General features: G+C 71.7%; 3 protein-coding genes across 9 annotated transcripts; 1 reads left to right on the top strand and 2 right to left on the bottom strand.

Moving 5' to 3' along the window:
- Window positions 1-358: 358 nt before the first annotated feature.
- LOC142818900 (pleckstrin homology domain-containing family A member 3-like) lies at window positions 359-6,191 on the bottom strand. 2 transcript variants are annotated; one of them, XM_075901624.2, is made up of 8 exons: window positions 6,053-6,191; window positions 5,160-5,276; window positions 4,503-4,658; window positions 3,507-3,643; window positions 2,775-2,945; window positions 2,516-2,559; window positions 2,059-2,201; window positions 359-1,586 (listed from the first exon to the last, which is right to left on the bottom strand). In XM_075901624.2, exons 1-8 carry the CDS (start codon window positions 6,090-6,092, stop codon window positions 1,525-1,527), a joined length of 870 nt encoding a protein of 289 aa, XP_075757739.1. In that variant the 5' UTR covers window positions 6,093-6,191; the 3' UTR covers window positions 359-1,524. The 2 variants fall into 2 exon arrangements, with proteins under 2 accessions (XP_075757739.1, XP_075757740.1); XM_075901625.2 differs by having other exon boundaries at window positions 2,775-2,942.
- A 393-nt stretch (window positions 6,192-6,584) lies between these two features.
- On the top strand, window positions 6,585-17,231 carry TARBP2 (TARBP2 subunit of RISC loading complex). 6 transcript variants are annotated; one of them, XM_089774641.1, is made up of 9 exons: window positions 6,587-6,758; window positions 7,643-7,812; window positions 8,396-8,501; window positions 11,494-11,577; window positions 12,433-12,505; window positions 13,166-13,283; window positions 14,957-15,084; window positions 15,745-15,937; window positions 16,547-17,231. In XM_089774641.1, exons 1-9 carry the CDS (start codon window positions 6,709-6,711, stop codon window positions 16,702-16,704), a joined length of 1,080 nt encoding a protein of 359 aa, XP_089630767.1. In that variant the 5' UTR covers window positions 6,587-6,708; the 3' UTR covers window positions 16,705-17,231. The 6 variants fall into 6 exon arrangements, with proteins under 6 accessions (XP_089630769.1, XP_089630768.1, XP_089630767.1 ...); XM_089774643.1 differs by lacking the exon at window positions 8,396-8,501 and having other exon boundaries at window positions 6,585-6,758; window positions 11,511-11,577; XM_089774642.1 differs by lacking the exon at window positions 12,433-12,505 and having other exon boundaries at window positions 6,585-6,758; window positions 11,511-11,577.
- Window positions 17,232-17,381: 150 nt separating this feature from the next.
- Window positions 17,382-20,452, bottom strand: NPFF (neuropeptide FF-amide peptide precursor). The gene is made up of 3 exons (XM_075901623.2): window positions 20,304-20,452; window positions 18,299-18,426; window positions 17,382-17,582 (listed from the first exon to the last, which is right to left on the bottom strand). The coding sequence occupies exons 1-3, from the start codon at window positions 20,442-20,444 to the stop codon at window positions 17,459-17,461; spliced, it is 393 nt and encodes a 130-aa protein (XP_075757738.2). The 5' UTR covers window positions 20,445-20,452; the 3' UTR covers window positions 17,382-17,458.
- Between the last annotated feature and the right edge of the window lie 3,984 nt (window positions 20,453-24,436).

Below are 24,436 nucleotides of genomic sequence, written 5' to 3'. Positions count from 1 at the left end.
AGGTGGCCCAAGAGCTCGAGTAAGAAACAGGGCCTGAGCCAACACACCAGGGCTCCGCCCAAGAATCTCTCAGGTGCTTCCAGGCCAGTTGTTTTGTTTAACACCCAGGGAGCCGCAGGAACCGCCGGCTGCTCCCGGCGTGGGGGGCAGCTGGGAAGAGGACCGGCCCGAGCAGCTGCCACGGCCGGCCCAGCGCTTTGGGCTGTAGCCACAAAGATTCAGGCTCTTCCTTTCGCCTGCGCTTCCAAGGAAGCAGTTTGGGGCCGCAGCGACTTCAGAGCCGCCTTCCTGCACCTGCTCCTTCCCGGGCCCCGGGGGAAAGCCCCCCAGGGGCAGACGCATGGAGACGAGCCGCTGCTTTCAAAAGGAGAGTCTTTATTGCAAGAGCCGGTCGTTGGCAGGGCTCTGCGCAGGAACGGCCGCCTCCCTCGGCAGCAGCCCGGCCAGACGCCCGCGGCAGGGCCTGAGAGCGGGCACCAGGCTCCATTCCGCTCCGCCCGGCCCTGGCTGTAGTGTTCAGTTTAGTGCTGGGTGCAGACACCTGACTCAGGTGATGTCCAGGTGGGAGGAGCCAACCCTCTCCCGGCACCATCTTCCTCCTCGCCCCCTGCCCCCGCGGCGGGAGAGCCGTGCAACTCCGGCCGCTGGGCATGGACAGGAGCTGGCCAGCAGGAGGCGCCGTGCCAGCTCGTAACACCCACCTCTCCTCACCCGCCTGCAGGGTCCAGAGGCTGCTGAAAGGGCGCCCCCTGCAGGGAGACGTGTGCCAATGCGCCACTGCACGCTGCTGGAACAAGCTCGCGCGGGACTATTTCCTGGGTGGGGTTTGCGCTCAAGCTCGCCCCGACGCACCCGAGGGGCCGTGTGCCCAGGGATTACAGGCACCCGCCGGCCGGCCCCCGGCCCCAGCCCGCCCCTGGCCCCAGCCCCCCCCCGGCCCCGGCCCCGGCCCCGGCCCCAGCCCCCCCCCCGGCCCCGGCCCCGGCCCGCCGACACTGCGTAGGCTGCTGAGCTCAGCCCCCGGGTCACACACAGAGCAGCACAGCGCGGGGGAAGGGACTCAGGCCGGGGCAGCGGCGGGCTTGGCTCCTGGGGCTGGGGACCAGAGGGGGGCAGCTCTCCGGTGCCAGGGCGTGAGGCCAGCTAAGGCGCTGGGGCCTAGCCCAGGGGAGACAGCACCAAGCAGAAAGTTGCTCTTCTGCCCTTGGCAGGGGGCCCCTCTGCCCTGGAGAGCTGCCCCGACACCGCCCCGCAGAGCCCCCCACTGCAGACGGGGAATGGCCACAGGGAGCAGACCAGACTCGGGCAGCCTGATCCCCAGCCGCCTGCTCCGCCCACTAGACACCGCTCCCTTCCCAGGCAGGCCCTGCTCCACCCTCTGAGCGGCGCAGGGCGAGCAGGTGAGCTCAGCCTGAGGAGGTGGGGGGAGAACAGGGCCTCAGGCAGCCCCCCCGCACGGGGCGGAGCCCAACGTTTTCCAGAGCCTCCGGCAGGAGGCGGACGCTGCGCCCGGATGCTGGTGCCTCATTTCCGCTCGTCGCCACCAGCCGCGTCCGCTGGGGCCTTGTGCGCGGGCAGCCGGGCCCCTGGCCGGGAGAGAAGGAATTAGGGAAACCCGCAGCTTCTGGCCGTGCGGGCTCAGCGCTCCAATCTCTCAGCGGCTGTTCCCTCCTGCTCAACCCACCACCCCAGCCTCCCGGGGGCACTGAGGCAGGGAGAGGGACTCACCCCTCGTCCTGCGGGGTTGGGAATTCAGGAGTCCTGGCTCTCAGTCCCGTGCTCTGCCCACTAGGAGCTGCTGCCCCCTGCTCTCCTCGCACTGATGGGGCCCTGGAGACACAGCAGCCCTCAGCCCCCGCAGGACCACTGAGGCACGTCTACCGTGGGCGGGGCTAGCAGGAAGGGCGGAGTTTGTGGTGGGGGCAGCATCCGCCAGGTGGAGCTAGTGGGGCCCCCGAAGCTGTTCTCCAGAAGCCGGCTGCCCCCTGCTGGCCAGGTGGCCATGCTGCCCCAGGCCAGCTCCCCCTGCTGGCAGAGCGGCCGCCCTGCGGCTCCTACCTTCCCTCTCCTCCAGGATGGCGTCCTCCGGGCCCTGCTGGCCCCAGTGCTGCGAGCGGAACATCACCATCTCCTCCAGGTTGCGCAGCACCGTCACGGCGCCCTTCTGCGGCGGCCCCGGGGGCCGGGGCGGCTCCGCCCCCCTGCAAGGGGGGGCAGTGAGGGGGAGCCCGGCTGGTCGCTCCCTCCTCCCATCCGGGGGGTTCTCAGTGCACCCTGGGGCCCGCCTCCACCGACCAGGGCGCTGGGCCTCAAGTTCCAGGGCCTCCCCCATCTCCAGCGAGGGGCCATGCTGGGCGAGGAGCCGGCTTGGAGGGAGCCAGGAACCACGTCGTGGGCACCCAGAAGCCACCTGCCTCCCTCCGCCCACGGCCGCTCGGCCTCAGCCCCCCGCCGAGCACGGGGCCCCCGGGATCCTCGCCCGGCCCCTCCCCGCCCCCGCGGGCGGCCTGCTCACCTGTCAGGGGACACGATGCCCGTGTGGCTGAGGGAGCGTCTCACCTGCGAGGCGAGAAAGCGGGACGGCGTCAGGCGGGACCGGGATGAGGAGAGACCGAGCCCGACTCCCTGCTCCGAAGCTGGCGCAGCCCTCTGGGGCCATGACCAGGGCCAGGCTAGCTCCCCGCTGACACAGCCCCCAGCGCCTGGTCCCTGACCTGCCCCAGGCCGACACCACGGCTAGTCCAAATGCCCCCGGCGCCCCGGCAAGCTCTTACTCGGTGGCAGTGGGGGAGCTTGGTGCCCACAAAGTCCTGCGGCAGGGGGGCCGGCGAGGGCTGGTGGAGCTCGGGGGCCAGGCGCGAGTTGGCGAATTTCATGCACTCCTCCAGCGTGGAGAGGAACTGGCTGCAGGTTGCTCTGAGCAACGAGGAGGCTTCGGTCATCTTCTGGGGAGGGAGGACAGAGGGTTAGGGAGAGGAACAGCCCCCCGCAATCCTTTGCGCTTCTGTCGCGCCAGGCTTGCCAAGCCTGCGGTACCGGTGGGGAAACCGAGGCAGAGAGGGCCGGTGACTTGCTCCAGCCTACCCAGTGAGTCACTGGCTCCCCTGCTCCCTCCTTAGCTGGCTCCGTGGCATCGCAGACACACGCGAACTCAGAAGAGAGGCGGCGCTGGGGAAAGTTATGCCTAGTGCTTAGAGCGGGGCAGTAGGACTCAGGCTGCTTGGGTTCTAGCCCCGCCTCTGGGAGCAGAGTGGCGTCTAGTGGTTAAAGCAGGGGACTCACATCCATGCCGATCTTCACTCCTGTGCCCCATCCCCTCCACGTACACCCCAAGGCCTCAGGCCCCACGTGGATCCCAGCCACTCCGGCTGTTGGTGCGGCAGCACAGCCCTGCAGCAGGGAGTTCCAGGCGGATTCTACGCTGCGGAGCCGTTGGAATCCCAAATCCCCCAGACCTTCCTAAACCCCAGCCGCTCCCCGGGGACCCCCTCCCGCCCCCTTTGAACCTCGAGATCGAGCAGGCAGCCGTTGTCCTGGGGCCGCATGGACTCCTGGACCTCCAAGACCTGCTGAGTCAGAACGTCGCAGTACAGCCGCAGCTCCGACAGCTTCCGGCCCAGGGACTCGCTGCTCAGCTGCATGTCTGCAGGGAGACGAGACGATCAGCACAGCCTCGTGCCTCGCTTGCTCCTCTGGACACCCCAGGCCCAGTGCTGGGTGGCTTTGCCCCTTCCACTGAAATGCAGCCAGCTCTGGGGTGGAACGCAGCAGCTGCTTAACACCCCGCAGGAACGCTGCACTAGTCTAAGGCGGGAAGCCAAGAAAATCAGAGGAACCAGCAGAACTGGGCAGGGAAATCTAGGGGGCCAAAATGGAACGCTCCAGGTTGGAACGGAGCCTGGGCTTACTACCCCAGTTCTTACAAAGTCGGCCTGGATCATTACCAAGCCGACCAGGGAGAAGACAGCGCCCCCTACTGGAGTCACCCCACCCCCCAGCGCAGCACAGCGCCCCCTAGCACTGCACTCTGGGGTCTGTGCTCACTGCAAGGGGAGCACCTGCCCCTAATCACTCTCTGCAGGACGACACCCTCTAGTGTGTGTGGGCTTTGGGGTCAGGCCGGCCCTACTGGGCCCCCACCCCACAGCTAGCAGGTCAGAGCCAGGTGGGGCTGGCTCGAAGGATGAAATTCCAGTTCTGCCGGCAGACGAGTGACTCACGTTTACCGAGGAGGGGGAAACGCCCTCACCGCAGCCGGCCCTTCCACACCCCGCTGTTGCCGCAGTCCTGGGCCTGCCCGCCGAGCCCTGCTGCTGCCCCACAGCCCCTGCCAGCCCAGCCTTGCCCGGGCCCCTCATTCCCAACCCTCTGCCTCCTGCTACCCTAGCCCTGGGCTCCCAGCCCCCCACAACATGCAGCGCCCCGCCCGGGAGTCCAGACCCCGATCGGACACAGCACCTTGGTGATGACGGTGCCCACCCTGCCCTTCAGCAAGGGCCCACCTTTGTCCTTCTGGCTCCTGCTGTCGCCCAAACAGGCTTTCGAGCTGCCCAGGGCCACCAGCCACTTCTGCCTCTCCGCGGCGCCCCCGGCCTTCAGGTAGAAGTACTGCTCCCCCGGGATGGCCAGCTCCATGCGCGTGGGGTCACTGGGGTGCACTGCGGGGACAAGACAGGGGCTGAGCGAGTTCCCAGCGCTTCTCACCCTGCAGGACGCGATCCACCTCCGTGGCCAGAGTCTAGGGGCCCAGGGCTTCTCTGGAAGGACAGTGGAAGCGGGGTCTAGTGGTCAGAGCAAGGGACTGGACGCTGGGTTCTGTGCCTGATTCCAAGAGCCACACATGCTTTGGGGGAGCTTGGGAACTGGATCAGACAAAGCCTGGCTCACACTGGATCCAGCAGCCCCTGTCTGGGGTGAGTCCGGGCCCATTGTGCCCCCACGCAGTGCTGCCTCTGATGGGGGGGAGGTGGCATTGCAGAGACGGTGCTGGGGGGGAACCAGCTTTTCAGCCTGGCTCCCCCATCACCGGCTCCTGCTCCCCACCCCTTGCTGCCTCTCACACAGAGGCAGCAAGGGGGGGAGCGAGTAGTGGAGCAGCCGCTCACATCCCTGCGCTGCCCCCTCGAGCCTCTCGCCCTGCCGGGGGGGCTGGCGCTGACCTTTGATCTCGCAGACGGCCATCTTGATGCTGCCCTTGCTGCCCTTGCCCACGTCGTCCTGGGAGTCGTAGTAGGACAGGATGCCGCTGTCCAGGACGAAGTAGCGCGGCTGCCACCCTGCAGGGACAGACCAGGGCGGCTGCGGGGTCTAGTGGTTAGAGCACCGGGCTGGGACTGATCCTGGGGGGCTCCGCAGAGGGGGGCAAGGGGGGGCAGCCCGCAGGCAGGACGAGCCGCAGCCTGGGCGGGGGGGGGCGTGTCCCAGCGCGGGGGGGCCACAGAGACCTGGCTGGGGGGCACAGGCACCTGCATTGGCTGGGCTTGTGGGGGAGGGGTGGGGGGGCCAGGGCCGGGGGAATCCAGCCCGGGGGGCATGGGGGTGGTCAGCTCTGGGGGCCATAGGGGGAGGGGCCTGGCTCGCCGGGGGGAGGGGCTGGGGGGGCCCATGGGGGAGGGGCCTGGCTCGCCGGGGGAGGGGGCCGGGGGCCCGGGGGAGGGGCCCGGCCGGGGGAGGGGCCGGGGGGGGCCCATAGGGGGAGGGGCCTGGCTCGCCGGGGGAGGGGCCGGGGGGGCCGGGCAGGGGGAGGGGCCTGGCTCGCCGGGGGAGGGGCCGGGGGGCCCATGGGGGGAGGGGCCTGGCTCGCCGGGAGGGGCCGGGGGGGCCCGCAGGGGGAGGGGCTGGCCGGGGGAGGGGAGGGGGGGCCCATAGGGGGAGGGGGGCTCTGCCGGGGGGAGGGGGGGGGCCCGCAGGGGGAGGGGCCTGGCTCGCCGGGGGGGGGCCGGGGGCTGGGGGGGGGCCTGGCTCGCCGGGGGGAGGGGCCGGGGGGCCCGCAGGGGGAGGGGCCTGGCTCGCCGGGGGGCGGGGCGGGGGGGGCCCATGGGGGGGCCGTTACCCGCCAGGTAGTTGGTCCATTTCAGCAACGCTCCCTCCATCGCTGGGCGCCGCCCATGGCCGGCTCTGGGCGCCCAGCCAATCACAGTCCGCGGGGGGCGGGGCCAGCGCGCGGCCGCCCACTAGCCAGCGCGGAACGGACAATGGAGGCGGGGCGCGGGCGGGGCCAGCCAATCACCGTGGCGAGCAGGGCACGGGTGGGCGGGGCGAGGAGCGGGGCTCCCGGGAACGCACCTTTCCGCCATTTCCCTGGCGCGTGGCGCGCGGGGGCCTGTGGGAAATGTAGTTCTGCGGCCGCTGCCGGCCTGCGGGGCCGCGCGAGCGGGAAATACAAATCCCGGCCAGCCCTGGGGCCGCGGGGCATTGTGGGTGTATCCCGTGGGGCTCCGCGGCGGGGGCTCAATGTCCCAGGGTGCATCTGGAGAGCCGCGCAGGGGCGTGTGGGTAATGTAGTCTCCCCGCCCGCGCGTCCCAGGCAGGGGTCTGGCGTGGGCTCCGCGCCCCAGCATGCCCCGGGGCCGCGCGGAGCACGCTGGGCGCGCAGGGCCGGGCGGACTCCATGTCCCAGCATGCCCCGCGCCCAGGCGTGGTGGCGCGGCGCGGGCCGGCAGGGCGCAGGCGGCGGGCACGGTGGCTCCGCAGGGGCAGGGGGAGGGAATGAGCGAGGAGGAGGCCTCCGGCACCAGGAAGAGTGGCGGGTTCCCCAGGTAACGGGGGCGGGGCGGGGGAAGCCCCTCCCACCGCCTGGGGCGGGCCCTGGGGAAGCCCCTCCCGCCGCCTGGGGGCGGCCCTGGGGAAGCCCCTCCCACCGCCTGGGGGCGGGCCCTGGGGAAGCCCCTCCCACCGCCTGGGGGCGGGCCCCGGGGAAGCCCCTCCCACCGCCATGGGGGCGGGCCCTGCGGAATCCCCTCCCACCGCCATGGGGGCGGGCCCTGGGGAAGCCCCTCCCACCGCCTGGGGGCGGGCCCTGGGGAATCCCCTCCCACCGCCATGGGGGCGGGCCCTGGGGAAGCCCCTCCCACCGCCTGGGGGCGGGCCCTGGGGAATCCCCTCCCACCGCCATGGGGGCGGGCCCTGCGGAATCCCCTTCACCGCCTGGGGGCGGGCCCGGAAGCCCCTCCCACCGCCTGGGGGCGGGCCCTGGGGAAGCCCCTCCCACCGCCTGGGGGCGGGCCCTGGGGAAGCCCCTCCCACCGCCATGGGGGCGGGCCCTGGGGAAGCCCCTCCCATCATTGGGGCGGGGTGAGACAGTGCACTGGGGTGTCCTCAGGCGGGGTGAGGGGGCACCGTGGGTTGGCAGGCGCCGTCTCCCATGGAGCCCCTGTCCCCATCCACTGGACAGAGGGAATTTTCACTACGGGCCTCATGGGGGGCAGCTGATCCCACTGACCCCTCCTGCCGGGGGTGACCCCCACTCCGGCGCCGGGTGGCAGGGAGAAGCCGTGGGATGAGGGCTGCTCGCAGGGCTGCTCTGCTGTGGGAGGGGTAGCTTCTCCCCCTGCCCCACAGCTCTCTGGGACTGGCCCGGGGCCTTCTGTGTCCTGGGGCCGGCCCTGCTATGTGGGGGTGTCTGAGCCGGTGTCCCCCCCAGCATAGAGCAAATGCTCGCCTCCAACCCCGGAAAGACCCCGATCAGCCTTCTCCAGGAGTATGGGACGAGAATAGGCAAGACGCCCGTGTACGACCTGCTCAAAGCCGAGGGCCAAGCGCATCAGCCCAACTTCACCTTCCGCGTGACGGTCGGGGACATCAGCTGCACCGGTGAGTCCCCCGGGGGCGGGGAAATGCTGCTCCAGAAGGGGAGCCGGTCCCCGGGGGAGCCAGTCTGAAATCCAGCTGCCCTCTCAGACTGCTCCCCAGAGGCAGCGGGGGGGGGGGGGGGGAAGGGGTGGCAGCAGCCCCTGTCCAGGGAGGGGGAGTCTGAGTTCCCAGAGCCGGGCTGCCTGCCCGCCTGGCTCCGCATACACTTGAAATGCAGAGCCGCAGCGGGGGCAGGTCCTGGGCCCAGCGCGAGCCGGGACTGAGCCGCCCTGGGGGGGCCGGGGGGATGCGTGTGGCCTGCGGCATTAACCCAGGAGCTTTGGCTTCTCGGCTGATTAGCGGGGCTATCGCATCCCCGCCCATCGCGGGGACCAGCCCCTGCCCGTGGCACTGCGGCCTGGAGCCCGACTTCCCTGCCCTGCGGCTGTCCTGGCCGCGGGACCTGCTGGTCTGTCACCAGCACAGAGCTGGGAAGAGATCCCAGACGTCCGGACGCCCAGCCCCTCCCTGCTCTCACCACTGCACCCCGCTCCCCATCTTGACGATGTGCCCTGTCATCCCCCCGCCCTGCCCCGCTTTCCAGGTCAGGGGCCCAGCAAGAAGGCAGCCAAGCACAAGGCGGCAGAGGTGGCCCTAAAGCTCCTGAAGGGGGGAAATATGCTGGAGCCGGCCGCGTCGGAGGAAGCCAGGTGAGGGGGGGCCCTGCGGCTCCGCTTCATCTGCTCCTGAGCCACTTCGATCCCTTCCCTGCAAACTCACCAGACCCCCCCGGCTGGCGCAGCAGAGCAGGGCTCGGGGAGGGAACGGCCCCCAGCGGGTGCAGCTGCCGGACTAGAGCGCCGGGCTGGGGCGAGGGAGATCTGCCCCCGGCACGGCCACAAGCAAGTCACTTCCCTTTCTGGTGCCTCGGTTTCCCCACGTGGAGGAGGATGGCACCGATCTCCCTGGTAAAGTGCCTTGCACTCGGGGGGTGAAAAGCGCTGCACTGGCGCCAGGTCGGTGTTAAACCAGACCCCCCCGCCCCCGCGCTTAGCGGTAGAACCAGACCCCCCCCGCCCCCGCCCTTAGCGGTAGGACCAGACCCCCCCGCCCCCGCCCTTAGCGGTAGGACCAGACCCCCCCGCCCCCGCCCTTAGCGGTAGGACCAGACCCCCCCGCCCCCGCGCTTAGCGGTAGGACCAGACCCCCCCGCCCCTGCGCTTAGCGGTAGGACCAGACCCCCCCGCCCCCGCGCTTAGCGGTAGGACCAGACCCCCCCGCCCCCGCCCCCACCCTTAGCGGTAGGACCAGACCCCCCCGCCCCCCGCACTTAGCGGTAGGACCAGACCCCCCCGCCCCTGCGCTTAGCGGTAGGACCAGACCCCCCCGCCCCCGCCCTTAGCGGTAGGACCAGACCCCCCCGCCCCCGCCCTTAGCGGTAGGACCAGACCCCCCCGCCCCCGCGCTTAGCGGTAGAACCAGACCCCCCCGCCCCCGCGCTTAGCGGTAGAACCAGACCCCCCCGCCCCCGCGCTTAGCGGTAGGACCAGACCCCCCCGCCCCCGCGCTTAGCGGTAGAACCAGACCCCCCCGCCCCCGCGCTTAGCGGTAGGACCAGACCCCCCCGCCCCCGCGCTTAGTGGTAGGACCAGACCCCCCCGCCCCCGCGCTTAGCGGTAGGACCAGACCCCCCCGCCCCCGCGCTTAGCGGTAGGACCAGACCCCCCCGCCCCCGCGCTTAGCGGTAGGACCAGACCCCCCCGCCCCCGCGCTTAGCGGTAGGACCAGACCCCCCCGCCCCCGCGCTTAGCGGTAGGACCAGACCCCCCCCCCCCCGCGCTTAGCGGTAGAACCAGACCCCCCCCCCCCCCCGCGCTTAGCGGTAGGACCAGACCCCCCCCGCCCCCGCCCTTAGCGGTAGGACCGGACCCCCCCCCCCCCGCGCTTAGCGGTAGGACCAGACCCCCCCGCCCCCGCCCTTAGCGGTAGGACCGGACCCCCCCCCCCCGCCCTTAGCGGTAGGACCAGACCCCCCCGCCCCTGCGCTTAGCGGTAGGACCAGACCCCCCCGCCCCCGCCCTTAGCGGTAGAACCAGACCCCCCGCCCCCGCCCTTAGCGGTAGGACCAGACCCCCCCGCCCCCGCCCTTAGCGGTAGGACCAGACCCCCCCGCCCCCGCGCTTAGCGGTAGGACCGGACCCCCCGCCCCCGCCCTTAGCGGTAGGACCAGACCCCCCCGCCCCCGCCCTTAGCGGTAGGACCAGACCCCCGCCCTTAGCGGTAGGACCAGACCCCCGCCCTTAGCGGTAGGACCAGACCCCCCCGCCCCCGCCCCCACCCTTAGCGGTAGGACCAGACCCCCCGCCCCCGCGCTTAGCGGTAGGACCAGACCCCCCCCCCCCCACCCTTAGCGGTAGGACCGGACCCCCCCGCCCCCGCCCTTAGCGGTAGGACCGGACCCCCCCGCCCCTGCGCTTAGCGGTAGGACCAGACCCCCCGCCCCTGCGCTTAGCGGTAGGACCAGACCCCCCCCGCCCCCGCCCTTAGCGGTAGGACCAGACCCCCCCGCCCCCGCCCTTAGCGGTAGGACCAGACCCCCCCGCCCCCGCCCTTAGCGGTAGGACCAGACCCCCCCGCCCCCGCGCTTAGCGGTAGAACCAGACCCCCCCGCCCCCGCCCTTAGCGGTAGGACCAGACCCCCCCGCCCCCGCCCTTAGTGGTAGGACCAGACCCCCCCGCCCCTGCGCTTAGCGGTAGGACCAGACCCCCCCGCCCCCGCGCTTAGCGGTAGGACCGGACCCCCCCCCCCCGCGCTTAGCGGTAGGACCGGACCCCCCCGCCCCCGCCCTTAGCGGTAGGACCAGACCCCCCCGCCCCTGCGCTTAGCGGTAGGACCGGACCCCCCCGCCCCCGCCCTTAGCGGTAGGACCAGACCCCCCCGCCCCTGCGCTTAGCGGTAGGACCAGACCCCCCCCCCCCCGCGCTTAGCGGTAGGACCAGACCCCCCCCCCCCCGCGCTTAGCGGTAGGACCAGACCCCCCCGCCCCTGCGCTTAGTGGTAGGACCAGACCCCCCCGCCCCCGCCCTTAGCGGTAGGACCAGACCCCCCCGCCCCCGCCCTTAGCGGTAGGACCGGACCCCCCCGCCCCCGCGCTTAGCGGTAGGACCAGACCCCCCCCGCCCCTGCGCTTAGCGGTAGGACCAGACCCCCCCGCCCCCGCCCTTAGCGGTAGGACCAGACCCCCCCGCCCCCGCGCTTAGCGGTAGAACCAGACCCCCCCCGCCCCCGCCCTTAGCGGTAGAACCAGACCCCCCCCGCCTCCGCGCTTAGCGGTAGGACCAGACCCCCCCGCCCCCGCGCTTAGCGGTAGGACCAGACCCCCCCGCCCCTGCGCTTAGCGGTAGGACCAGACCCCCCCCGCGCTTAGTGGTAGGACCAGACCCCCCCGCCCCCGCGCTTAGCGGTAGGACCAGACCCCCCCGCCCCCGCGCTTAGCGGTAGGACCAGACCCCCCCGCGCTTAGTGGTAGGACCAGACCCCCCCCCCCCCGCGCTTAGTGGTAGGACCAGACCCCCCCCCCCCCCGCGCTTAGCGGTAGAACCAGACCCCCCCCCCCCCGCGCTTAGCGGTTGGACGAGCTGGCTCTGGAGGTGTCCGAGGCGCGAAGCCGCTTTAATCTTTGTCACCTTTTATTTTCAAAGCTCTCCTTTCTCCCTAGAGCCCCTTGCTCAGCTCAGCTCCGCGGCGGCCCCCGCCGCCCCCAGCCTGCCTGCCGCTTCACCCAGGTACAGGGGAACTTGCAGGGGGGAGGCCTGGGGCCTAGGATCTTGGTGCGCCCCCCGGAACGGCACCTTACAGGGGCTGCTTTCTGAGCGCTGTGGGGGGTGGGGCTCCGTATCCCAGCATGCATTGCGGCAGGAGGGGTTGGGGGTCATGTAGTCTCCTGCCCCTCCAGCCGGGTGAGGACTCTGTCCTGCCGGTTCTCGGGGCAGCGGGGACCTTCGCAAGGGAGCAGCGTGGTCTGCCGGCTCTCCTGGCGGGGCCCAGCGGCCGTAAAGCCCCAGCTCCTGGAGTCCTGCTATTCCACAGGGACTCAGCCTCCTTAACAAAGCGGCTCAGGCTCAGCGTCTCGCCCCGGGCAAGCGTGAGAGCCCAACGCGGATCCCTAAGCCAGTCTCCTGGTTCCCGAGCCCTCGGAGCGTCCACGAGCCGTTCCGCGTCCCCAGCCAGGCGAGCGCCCAGCCGGTCCCCTCACGACGGCTGCTGCAAACCCGCCAGCTGCCCGGGAGCTCGTCCCTTTCCCTGGCAGCCCTGGGCTGCGCGGCGCCGGTCTGCGAGGCAGCTGCCTCTGGGGCGGAGCACGGCGGGGTCGTAGAGCGACCTGACTGCCGGCCTGTTGGTGCAGGGCGTACGCGGGGCGGGGGAAGAGACGCCCCGAAATTGGCAATTCCATCCCGCCACGCTTGGAAAAAGAGCCGGGGGGGCCTCACGTAATCGCCCCCCCAGTGTTTAGGACCTCGCTGGCTCAGAGCGCCCCCTGCTGAGCCCCCTTCGCACTCCCCACACACAGCGCCCCCTAGTGTCCCGCTGGGGCACCCCCTCCCCCCGCAAACCCCTGGGCACTGCTGTGTCTCCCGCAGGAGCTCGCCCATGGAGGTGAAGGTGCCCGTCTCGCCCCAGCAGTCGGAGTGTAACCCCGTGGGGGCGCTGCAGGTAGGAGCCAGGCCCGGCTGGGGGACGGATGCTCTGGAAGCAAAAGGCTTCGTCCCCCTCGTGCCAGAGAGTCTGGGCGGCCGGTTCGAACCCTGGGGCAGGGTGTTTGGGCCCCAGCCCTGGCAGCTGTGAGATGGCTCAGGGGTGGGGCTGGCTTTGCCCTCCCGTTGGCAGCTTCAGCAGCGGGGGGGGGGGGGGCTGGCAGGGCCTGGGGCTGCCCCTCAGGCGGTGGGGGAGAGGGGTCTAATGGGCGCAGCTGTGCCATGTGAGGACCCCTTCCAAGAGCACTCGGTCCCTGGCCCCTTGGGACCTTGCCCAGACGGGCTGGCCCCTGCCATGACACCAGGCAGCCTGGGCCCCACAGGCGCTTGGTCCCCATGGCTGCCCCGGGCCGGGCTGCGAGCAGGGCGGTTGCACGTGCTGAGGGCTAGAGCCCTGGACGGGGCCTCAGAGCTGGAGTCTCTTCCCGCCCTGCCGCTGAGCTCAGCTCCGTGCCTCAGTTTCCCCTCGCCTGTCTCGCCCAGTGTCTGCGCAGCACCAGCCCCGCCCCGTTGCCCAGGGGCAGCCGCCGGGGGGCCGGTCTGCACGGACCATGGCTGGGTTCGGACTTGGCCCAGCCAGGCCCCTGCTCCCAGCCCTGTCGTCTCCCCGCTGCCCCAGGAGCTGGTGGTGCAGAAGGGCTGGAGGCTGCCGGAATACACGGTCACCCAGGAGTCGGGGCCGGCCCATCGCAAGGAGTTCACCATGACCTGCCGGGTGGAGCGCTTCGTCGAAATCGGTATCGGCCCGCGGGGGCGGGGGCGGGGAGCTCAGGGTCAGGCCAGAGGGGGAGACAGAATCCACCAGTCAAAGGTGGGCGAGGGAGGGGCGGTGTAGGGTCCTGCCCCACAACCCCGGGGTCCCCGGCCCAGGGCTCCCCCCCACGCCAGCTCTGCTCCTGCCCCCCATCCCGACCCTGGGCTTCACCCCCCCCACTCTGCTCCTGCCCCCATCCCGACCCTGGGCTTCACCCCCCCACTCTGCTCCTGCCCCCCATCCCGACCCTGGGCTTCACCCCCCCCACTCTGCTCCTGCCCCCCATCCCGACCCTGGGCTTCACCCCCCCCACTCTGCTCCTGCCCCCATCCCGACCCTGGGCTTCACCCCCCCCCCCCACTCTGCTCCTGCCCCCCATCCCGACCCTGGGCTTCACCCCCCCCACTCTGCTCCTGCCCCCCATCCCGCCCCACAGCGCCCAGGGACCCCGGCCCAGGGCTCCCCCCCACGCCAGCTCTGCTCCTGCCCCCCATCCCGACCCTGGGCTTCACCCCCCCCACTCTGCTCCTGCCCCCCATCCCGACCCTGGGCTTCACCCCCCCCCTCTGCTCCTGCCCCCCATCCCGCCCCACAGCGCCCAGGGACCCCGGCCCAGGGCTCCCCCCCACGCCAGCTCTGCTCCTGCCCCCCATCCCGACCCTGGGCTTCACCCCCCCCACTCTGCTCCCACCTCACATCCCGACCCACAGCGCCCAGGGACCCTGGCCCAGGGCTCCCCCCCCACGCCAGCTCTGCTCCTGCCCCCCATCCCGACCCTGGGCTTCACCCCCCCCACTCTGCTCCTGCCCCCATCCCGCCCCACAGCGCCCAGGGACCCCGGCCCAGGGCTCCCCCCCACGCCAGCTCTGCTCCTGCCCCCCATCCCGACCCTGGGCTTCACCCCCCCCACTCTGCTCCTGCCCCCCATCCCGCCCCACAGCGCCCAGGGACCCCGGCCCAGGGCTCCCCCCCCACGCCAGCTCTGCTCCTGCCCCCATCCCGACCCTGGGCTTCACCCCCCCCACTCTGCTCCTGCCCCCCATCCCGACCCACAGCGCCCAGGGACCCTGGCCCAGGGCTCCCCCCCACGCCAGCTCTGCTCCCACCTCACATCCCGCCCCACAGCGCCTGGGGACCCCGGCCCAGGGCTTCCCCCCAACGCCAGCTCTGCTCCTGCCCCCCATCCCGACCCTGGGCTTCACCCCCCCCACTCTGCTCCTGCCCCCATCCCGCCCCACAGCGCCTGGGGACCCCGGCCCAGGGCTTCCCCCCAACGCCAGCTCTGCTCCTGCCCCCCATCCCGACCCTGGGCTTCACCCCTCCCACTCTGCTCCTGCCCCCCATCCCGCCCCACAGCGCCTGGGGACCCCGGCCCAGGGCTTCCCCCCAACGCCAGCTCTGCTCCTGCCCCCCATCCCGACCCTGGGCTTCACCCCCCCCACTCTGCTCCCACCTCACATCCCGCCCCACAGCGCCTGGGGACCCCGGCCCAGGGCTCCCCCCCACGCCAGCTCTGCTCCCGCCCCCTACGATCCCAGCCCGGGCCTCTCTTGCAGGCTCCGCCCCCTGGCGATTTGTCCCAGGCCAGGTGCTGGGGGAATCCTTAGTGCACCCAAAGGGCCCCTCCTCCCCGCTGACCCTCCGCCTCCGCCGCAGGGAGCGGCACCTCCAAGAAGCTGGCCAAGCGCAACGCGGCCGCCAAGATGCTGGTGCGAATCCACAACGTGCCCATGGAGCAGCGGGAGGGCGGCGAGGCCGAGGTGGAGGAGGACCAGTTCTCCATCGTGAGTGCGGGCCAGGCGGCGTGGAGCCGCAGCTCCCCTCCAGGCCACTACGCGGCCAGGGGGGCGGGGGAGCAACCGGGGGGGCCACAGGTCCCAGCCTGGACCGGGTCACCCTGTGGAGCCACGGCTGCGCCCACGGGGCCTGGCGCGGAGACGCAGCCGCCAGCACCAGAACCAGAACCGGGGCTTGGTAGCTGAGGAGGCATCTCTGGGTGGGCGGGGCTGTGCCCGTGGGCAGGTCCATGCCCTCAGCCAGGGGGTGGGCGGGGAGAGGGGGGCGGAGCCAGGCCCTCAGCCAGGGGGTGGGCGGGGAGAGGGGGGCGGAGCCAGGCCCTCAGCCAGGGGGTGGGCGGGGAGCAGTGGGTGGGGAGGGGGCGGGGCCAGGCCCTCAGCCAGGGGGTGGGCGGGGAGCAGTGGGTGGGGAGGGGGGCAGAGCCAGGCCCTCAGCCAGGGGGTGGGCGGGGAGCAGTGGGTGGGGAGGGGGGCAGAGCCAGGCCCTCAGCCAGGGGGTGGGCGGGGAGCAGGGGGGGGTGGGGAGGGGGGCAGAGCCAGGCCCTCAGCCAGGGGGTGGGGAGGGGGCGGGGCCAGGCCCTCAGCCAGGGGGTGGGCGGGGAGGGGCGGGGCCGTACCCCCCCAGCTGACGCCCTCCGCCCGCTGCAGATGGTGGGGAACAAGCTGGACGGGCTGAGGGGCCGGCTGCCGGGCTGCACCTGGGACTCGCTGCGCAACTCGGCCGGGGAGAAGATCCTGCAGCTCCGGAGCCACCCGCTGGGGCCGCCGGGCGCCGGGTTCTGCAGCCTCCTGCAGGAGCTGTCTGAGGAGCAGAGCTTCGACATCAGCTACCTGGACATCGGTGAGGGGCGGGGTTCCCCGGTCACGCCCCCACCCAGCCCCTTCCCTGCACCCCGCCCGGCTCTCCCCTGCACCCTGCCCCCCGGCCACGTCCCTGCCCACCCCTCCCCTGCACCCCACCCACGCCCCCGCCCAGCCACGCCCCCGCCCAGCCCCTTCCCTGCACCCCAGCCACACCCCCACCCAGCCACGCCCCCGCCCAGCCCCTTCCCTGCACCCCGCCCGGCTCTCCCCTGCACCCCACCCCCCGGCCACGTCCCTGCCCACCCCTCCCCTGCACCCCACCCACGCCCCCGCCCAGCCCCGCCCACACCCCCGCCCGGCTCTCCCCTGCACTCCGCCCCTGCCCAGGCCCCCCTGCACCCCACCCCTCCAGCCATGCCCCCGCCCAGCCCCTCCCCTGCACCCTACTCCCCGGCCACGTCCCTGCCCACCCCTCCCCTGCACCCCATCCCCCGGCCCGCCCCGCCCAGCCCCCCCTGCACCCCACTCCTCCAGCCATGCCCCCACCCAGCCCCTCCCCTGCACCCTACTCCCCGGCCACGTCCCTGCCCACCCCTCCCCTGCACCCCAGCCTGTGGCGCCCCCTGACGCCCCGTCTCTCCCGCAGACGAGCTGAGCCTGAGCGGCCTGTACCAGTGCCTGGTGGAGCTGTCCACGCAGCCGACCACGGTGTGCCACGGCTCGGCCGCCTCCCGCGCCGCCGCCCGCGCCGCCGCCGCCCGCAACGCCCTGCAGTACCTCAAGATCATGGCGGGAGGCAAGTGAGGGCGCCAGGCCCAGCGGTGCCTCAGGGCCGCGGACACTCAGCCGGGGGGGCCCGGAGCCGGCCCGCGATGCCCCGGGGGGGGGGTCTGCTGCCCCTGCTCACACGGAGGGACCTGCAGCCTCCAGGAGCGATGCCAGCCCTGCCCCCCTGCCCCTGGGGGGGGACCACGCCGGGGGGGTGCCAGCGCCCCAGTCCTGGGGCCACGAGCTGCTGCCCCGCCCCCGCCGAGCCCAGCACTCCCCCCTTGCCCTGTGTGTGTTGGGGTAACGCGGCCCCCCCCAGCTGCCTGGCCCAGGTTCTACCAGCCCTAGAGCGGGTCAGCCCCCCCCCCCCCCCCCCCCGGCCGCTGAGACCAGGCTGGAGCGCCCTGTGGGGCTGGAGGGGGCACCGCTGGCCCCCGGGTTTAAGCAGCCAGCCCTGCGGTGGGCACACGGACCTTGCGGCAGGATCCCCCTCTGGGCGGGGCGCTGCCCTCGCGGCTCCAGGGCAGCAGGTGGGGAATAAACTGGACGGAGGGGGTCTCGGAGCAGGTGCTGTGTTTCCTTGTGGGGCGGGGGCCCCACACCCCAGCAGCAGGGGGGGAGAGCCCAGGGCCCGCGGGGCAGGGCAGCGGAACTGGTGCCGGGGCAGAGACCAGCCGCCCCCCTGCAGCCCCCGACGCGGCGCCGCGAGCAGGGACCACACCAGGCCAGCGTGTCGCTCGCGTTTATTAGCAGCACCCGAACCGCGCCGGGCAGGGGCAGCCCCTCGGCCTCACTTCTTCCGGCCGAAGCGCTGGGGCACGGCCATGCTCCAGAACTGGGCAGCCGTGGAGTCCCAGCCCCGCTGGCTGAGCCGGCCCTCGCTGCCCCAGCTGCCCCGCGTCTCTCGGCCAAACCTGCGGGAGACACAGAGCCCACGGCTGTGACAGGGGCCAGCCCACGGCCCCTCCGCCCCCGGGAGCTCCCAGCGCCCCTCTGCCCCCACCACGGCCCAGCCCACGGCCCCTCCGCCCCCCGGGAGCTCCCAGCGCCCCTCTGCCCCCACCACGGCCCAGCCCACGGCCCCTCCGCCCCCCGGGAGCTCCCCGCGCCTCTCTGCCCCCGCCACAGCCTACCCCACGGCACCTGCCACTCCCCAGGAACGTGCCCCCTCCTCGCTGCCACCAAGGGCAGCGGGACACAGCCGGGCCAGCACCCCCCTGGGGAACCGGCTGGGGGTCTAGGCGGTGCTGGGGAGTCAGATTCTGGGCGGGGCGGCCTCTTCCCCCAGTCGAACCGGCTCTGGGCTGACCTGGGCCAGGCTCCCCAGCCCAGGCCACCTACCCTCCCCCTGGGGCAGCCGAACAGTCTCCCTGCCCCCCCGGTACCTGCCCCCTGGGAATTAGCCTGGCGCTGCCCGGCACACTCCAGAGCCCGCCCCCCCTGGCCGCTAGGCGGGGGGCTGTGTGGCTTAGTGGTTAGAGCCCTGGCGTGCTGCAGGAGGGGCCGTGTTCCACGCAGGGGGCTCCTGTTCCCCCCCCCCCACCGGCTGGCCCCGGGATCTGCCCCCTGCAGGGGGGCGGGGCAGTAAATGAGCCTCCCCTCCTGGGGACGGGGCCTGTGCCCCCCTTACCTTTGGGGCTGGAAGAGGAAGGAGGGGCTGCGGGCGGGGCGCTGCAGGGCCTGGAGCAGCGAGCGGAGCAGGGGCCCTGGTGGGCGCTCGGCCGGCGCGGGCCAGGAGGCTCGGTCCTCGCTCTCCTGCTGCGGGGGGGCAGCGTGTGGTTAGGCAGCCGCGGGGCCGGGCACTTCCACTGCCCCCGGCCCTGTGGGCAGCGCCAAGGAGCCAGCGCGGACGGGGGGGTTAGTGGGTCTGGGCTTTGCCCCCCCCGGGGCACAGTGGGACGAGCAGCAAGTGCCCTTGCCCTGTAACAGCCCTGAGCCTGTGCACTCGGCGCAGCCTCACCTGGCTCTTCCCACCCCCCCGGGGCACAGGCAGGGCCCCCCCTAGTGATCACCCCCCCCAGGTCAAACTCTGCCCCCTGCTGGGTCAGCAAGTGGCAGCCCAGAGCCCAGGGGGGAGTACAGGGACATTGGAGGATTAAGACTCACAGAGCCCCCCCCATGAACAGGGACATTCCCTGGCAGCCTCCACCACCCTCAGGCCCCCCGAGAGCTCACCAGGGTCTGCCCCCCCCGCCCCGCCCTGCGGTGCAGCTGCCTCTGGGGTGGAGCGTGGCAGCTGTGTTGAACCACCACACCAGCGCTGGCCTTCCCATGAGGCAGACTGAGGCGGCCGCCTGCGGGGGGCGCCACTGGGACCCAGAGACTCGGGACCTTTCAAAGTTTCTGCCCAAGCGAGGGGGCGTCCTTTGAGCTCCCCGCCTCAGGTGCCAAAGTGTTGTGGGCCGGCCCCCCGGGGCGGGACGGGAACTGCCCTTTCCTGGGTGGACGGGGGCCTGGCGGGCGGGGCTCACACCCTGGCTCTCCTTTAACGGGCACCCGGCCCTCCGCGCCGCCGTGGTTAGTGCCCGGAGCCAGGAACCCTGGTCTCCTTCCCAGCACGGCCACAAGCTGGGTGACCCTGGGCCCCCCCCCTCCCGTGCTGTGCCTCAGTTTCCCCTTCTGTAAAAAGGGGGCGACACTGACCAGGGCAGGGTGGAAGAATAATTCCTTGGGGCCCCCAGCTCTCAGAAGTGCCCCTCGTGGGCTCTGTCTCCATGGCGGGGGCGGGGGAGGGATCAGCCCGAGATTTTCACCATCCCCCGATCGGTGGCCAATTTTGAAATTGGTGGCTTTAGGCTTGGAGGCTGGGATTCGCCCCGAGTCCCGGAGGAGCCCAACCCCCACGTCCAGTTGTGTTCTAGAAGGGTCCAAGTGCCCAAAGCCCTTCGGCACCCTGCCCGGACCCCGAGGTGCCAGTAGCGGGAGGGATGCTTGTCCCCTCCCCATCTCCCGGAAGTGTCCCGCCTCCCAGGGGGCCCGCTCAGCGCCAGCCTCGGCATGGGGGGGTACCAGCTCCCCACCCGTTGCCATGTCTCAGATCTCGCCGTGTCCCCAGGGTACAAGGTGCGGATCCAGCCCCTCTGGGGCAGACAGTCCTGGGGTGGGTACCCCAGCGCCCAGCAGCCAGGATGGGGTGACTGGGGGTGGGGTCTTTTCTGTGCGGGTGAGGGGCAGGGTGACGGGGGCGCGGGGAGCTGCCTAGGGGGCCCCATGCAAAGCCCCGGTGTTAACACGCTGCACCCAGTGGTCTCCACCAACGCCGCTGGCCACGGGGGGCTGGGCTGACCCCGCGCCGAGCAGCCCCCGGGGCTGGCAGCTGGAGGATGGGGGTGAGAAGGGGGCCCCTGCCGTCCATCACCCCTTTCTCAGCCGCAGCTCAGAGCCCTGCTAGTCAGGGAGGTTGGGCTCCTTAACAGATAGGTAAACTGAGGCACAGAAGGGTTGCCGAGGGGGAGTTTTTCAAGGTGACAGCCCACAACAGCTGTCAGGCAGCCTGGCTCCTAGCTCGTTGCTCTAACCACTGACCAGCACGTCCCTGGCGTCGGTCACAGCGCTGTCCGGCCGCGGGGGGCGCGTGCCGAGCTCCAGTGCACTGCGCATCCCAAGCCCCCGCCCCCCCGCCAGCGCCCGCTCACCAGCCCGTCGCGGAGTCTCTCCAGGTAGCCCGCGGGCTCCTCCGCCGGGGTCTCCTTGGACAGGCCCCCGCCTTCCAGGGCCCGGCTGGTCCTCGGGGCGCCCGCCAGCAGGGCCAGCAGCAGGGCCAGGCGCGGGTCCATGGCTGCAGGGTCGTCCCACGCCTGCTGCCTCCTCGCGCTGTGCGAACGCCTCCCCCGGCTGCGGCTCTTATATCCCCCCACCCGGAGCCCCGCGCCTGACGGGCGGCTCCCCCCTCGCTGGCGAGGCGGGGGCTCGGGGGCCGGGCTGCGGAAGTGACTGTGTGCAGGGCCCAGCGAGGCGCCGGCGGCCCCGGGGGACACGGCGCCAGCACCGGCCTGAGCCCGCGGGCCGGGCTGTTTGCGGATTATTACAGGGATAAATCCACAGCAGCGGCCCGCAAGCGCCTGGAAAGCGACAGCTAATGGAGGCTGCTTTAGCACAGCTGCGTGCCAGGAGGGGGGAGCGTGTCGGGGGGGGCTTCACCAGGGTCCCTCAGCCGGACCCCCCCAGCCTCTGGCCTCCGCCCTGCCCCAGAGCCATGGCAGACTGACTCGGTTTCCCCTCCCCTCCCCGCGTCAGTCCACCCATTTGTCACGGCAGCGCCTGTCTGGTTAAGTGTCCCCACGTCGACGCTGCCGCCTGTCTCCCGCGGCACCGCGTCCTGCTTAATGAAACCCATTTACCAGCCGGCCAGGGCCCGGTGACAGCGCCGGGCTGAGGGGGCCGCGCGAGCTGGAGAAGCCCCTGCCCGGGCCGGGGGGAGCCGGGGCAGAGCAGCAGGCACAGGCCCAGCCAGCGCGTCCATAGACCGGGGGCGTTAGCACCCCAGGGCCCTGCTGCAGCCCAGAGGCTGGGTCCCCTCAGAGCCTGGGCAAGTGCCAGGCAGGGGCCCTGCTCTGGGATGGGCGCCCGGGGCACACGTCTCCGGCCGGACGCCCGCTCGCTGGCCGCCCCACTGCACACAAAGGCAGGGCCCAGCCGAAGCCGGGCCCACGCGCTGGCACCCAGGTAGGGGCCGTGCCCCGGCTGCAGCAGCACGACCCTCCGCCTGGGCGCCCGGGACAACCCCTGAGCCTGCTGGTCCCGCCGCCGGGCTCCCCGTCCATGCGGTGCCCTGCCCCCCGGCGCTCCGGCCCTGCAGCCCTGCCATGGATTTAGTCGCTGCCCGGAGGCTGGGGGGGGGGGGGGGGCTACGCTGGGACTGCCACGGTCAGCGCCTGATCGATGCGCCCAAGAACCGGCCTGCGCCCGGCCGGAGCAGCAGGCCCGGGTGCCCCTCCAGCAGGTCGGGGAAGCGGCGCCGGCGAGTTCACCTGGAGTTCTGGGGCTCAGCCCGCCCTGCCCTGGGCCCGGAGCCCCGGCCTGGCTGCAGGCCCCCAGCAGGCTGCTGGCTGGAGCCACCGGGGCTGAGCTCGGCCAGGCCAGTTCCAGCGGCGTGTGAAGGGCAGACACAGGCAGACAGCGTGACCTAGTGGGGGGAGCAGATGGGTGCTCAGGACCCCTGGGGCAAGTCACCTCCACCCAGAGGCACCTCACTCCCATTGAAAACAAGTGGTGCAGGCCAGCCCGGCTCTGCCTCAGTTTCCCTCTCCAAAATGGGGGAGTGGAAGGGGGAACAGCAGCACTTCCGCAGGGGTCAAACCCTCCGCCCCCCCCGAGTGAGGACTCAGCCCTGTTGCACTAACGGGGAAACTGAGGCATGCACACAGACAGCAACTTGCCTCGCAACCTGTGCTGAGCCAACCTCGGAGGAGAGAAGACGGGCGCCCTGAGCTCACGGCCCCACCAGCCTCTCTTCCCGGGCAGTTCCACGCCCCACCCAGCCACCGCAGAGCGCCTGGCTCCAGGCCTGGTCTCGGCCCGGCCTTGCAGAGACACGGCCAGGGGCTGCTCTTAGCCCCGGGTTCTATGGGCCAAGCAGGCGGAGGGGCCCCCACGGCTCCCCACCTGACTATTGTGGCTGGGCTGCCACTCCAGGGCCCCCTCCCTGGCTGGAGCCAGGTCGGGGAGCCAGGCTGGCAGCTGTGGGGGACCCTCCCCCTGCCTGCGGCACCAAGGGCCGGAGCATCCCCCAGCGTATCCCTCCTGCCCAGGGCAGGTGGAGCTGCTGCACCCTCAGTTCCTGCCTCTCCCTGCTCTAGAGCCCTGTGCAGAGTCCGCCCCAGCCAAGCCGCCCCCAACTCGCCTGGCTGCAACGCCTCCGCTCTGCAGATGGAGCATCCGAGAAGCCCCCTTCGTCCGTCTGCTGCCCGAGAGGCCCGGGGTGCGGCGGAGCTGGGACCGGGGGGTGGTTCTGGGCCTGCGATGGGCAGACAGACCAGATGCTTAACATCTACAAAGACCTACCAGCCCCCTCGCCTTGGGCGTCGTCTCCAGACTCCACGGGCCCAGGGGGTTTCACCTTTCACTGCTCATTTGTGTTGCTCTCTGGACTCTCCAGTGTGTCCCTGGGTGGCACCGGACCGGGCCATGGCGGTGCCTGCAGGGCAGGAGAATTAGCTCCCCGGCATGTCAGCCAAGCCACATGCCTAGGGTACAGTGCCAGGCATGAGCCACGTTGCACGTGCACACGGCGGCGGCACTGCGGGTGGGCCACGTTGCACATGGGTGTGGTGTCACTGTGGATTCAGCGCCGTGCACGGGCCATGTTGCACGTGGGCGTGCAATAGTTTGCACGAATTGGGGCGTGTGTTCTAGTGACCCGCGCGGGTGCCGGGGCTCGTGGAGGGTTAAAACCAGACCGAGCCGGGTCAGTGCCACGCAGCCACTCCGGGCCGGGTGGAGCACGGCCGCCATCTAGTGGACACCGTGGTCACTCGCCGAGCCACGTTCGCAGGGAGCCAGAGTCGGGCATCGCCCAGGGCCGCGCCTGCCAGAGCTCGCAGAGGGGGCGGCCACAGCTCCGTGCAGGTCACACCCCCGCCTGCGAGAGCAGGGCTGGTGGGACCCCAGGGGCCTTCGAGTCCGGCCCCCTGCCCAAAGCAGGACCAGCCCCAGCTCCATCCGCCCAGCTGGGACTTGAACGCCCCTAGGGATGGAGACTCCGCCCCCTCCCTCGGGAACCCAGCCCAGCGCTTCCCCACCCGCCCAGGGAAAGAGTTTTTCCTAATCTCCAACCTAGGCCTCCCCCACTGCAACCTGGGACCATTGCGCCTCCTTCTGCCCCACTGAGAACGGCCTCTCTGGAGCCCCCCTGCTGGAATTCGCAGGCTGCTCTCAAATCCCCCCTCGCTCTGCTCTTCTGCAGCCTGAACAAGCCCCAATCCCTCAGCCGCTCCTGGTAGGTCATGTGCCCCCCCCGGACCCTCTCCAGTGCGCCCACGTCCTCCCTGTAGTGGGGGCCCAGAACTGGACACAATACTCCAGGTGTGGCCCCCCCAGAGCTGGATAAAGGGGAATAGTCACTTCTCTGGGTCTGCTGGCAACGCTCCTAGTGCCCCCCACTCTGCCAGTCGCCTTCTTGGCTACAAGGGGCCCCTGTTGATTCATCTCCAGCTTCTCCTCCCCTGTAGCCCCAGGTCCCCTTCTGCGGAACGGCTGCTTCGCCAGTCGGTCCCCAGCCTGTACCAACGTTTGGGATTCTTCCCTCCCAAGGGCCGGACTCTGCACTTGGCCTTGTTGAACCTCAGCAGATTTCTTCTGGCCTGACCCTCCACTGTGCCCAGGCCCCTCTGGACCCTTCCCTGCCCTCCAGCATGTCCACCTCTCCCCCCAGCCGCAACCTTGCTGAGGGAGCGACCCCTCCCCTCCTCTCCTCCAGCTCACTATAAAGATGAACAAAACCGGCCCCAGAGCCGATCCTTGGGGCTCTTGGCTTGACCCCGGCCACCAAGCAGAGCTGGGGCTAGTGATCCCGGCCCGCTGCGCCTGTGACCTAGCCAGCTTCCCCTCCCTCTCGCCGTCCACGGATCCAGCCAGACTTTCTTCACTTGCAAGAATCCAGCTTTGCTGGAGTCAAGGTCTAGCACGTCCCCCGTCTTCCCCACCCCCACAGAGCAGCTACCTCCCCCTCGCAGACAGCTGGGCGGCTCAGGCCTGGCTTGCCCTTGGTGAATCCATGGCACAAGAGAAGGGTCACGTTGAAAATCCTTCTGCGGGCGCCTGCCAAGTA

This window comes from Pelodiscus sinensis, chromosome 31 (genome assembly GCF_052426305.1).
Source record: "Pelodiscus sinensis isolate ZL-2025 chromosome 31, ASM5242630v1, whole genome shotgun sequence".
NCBI classification, from domain to species: domain Eukaryota; kingdom Metazoa; phylum Chordata; order Testudines; family Trionychidae; genus Pelodiscus; species Pelodiscus sinensis.
The sequence above is the reverse complement of the archived record's forward strand: the minus strand, read 5'-3'. Positions and strand labels throughout refer to the sequence as shown.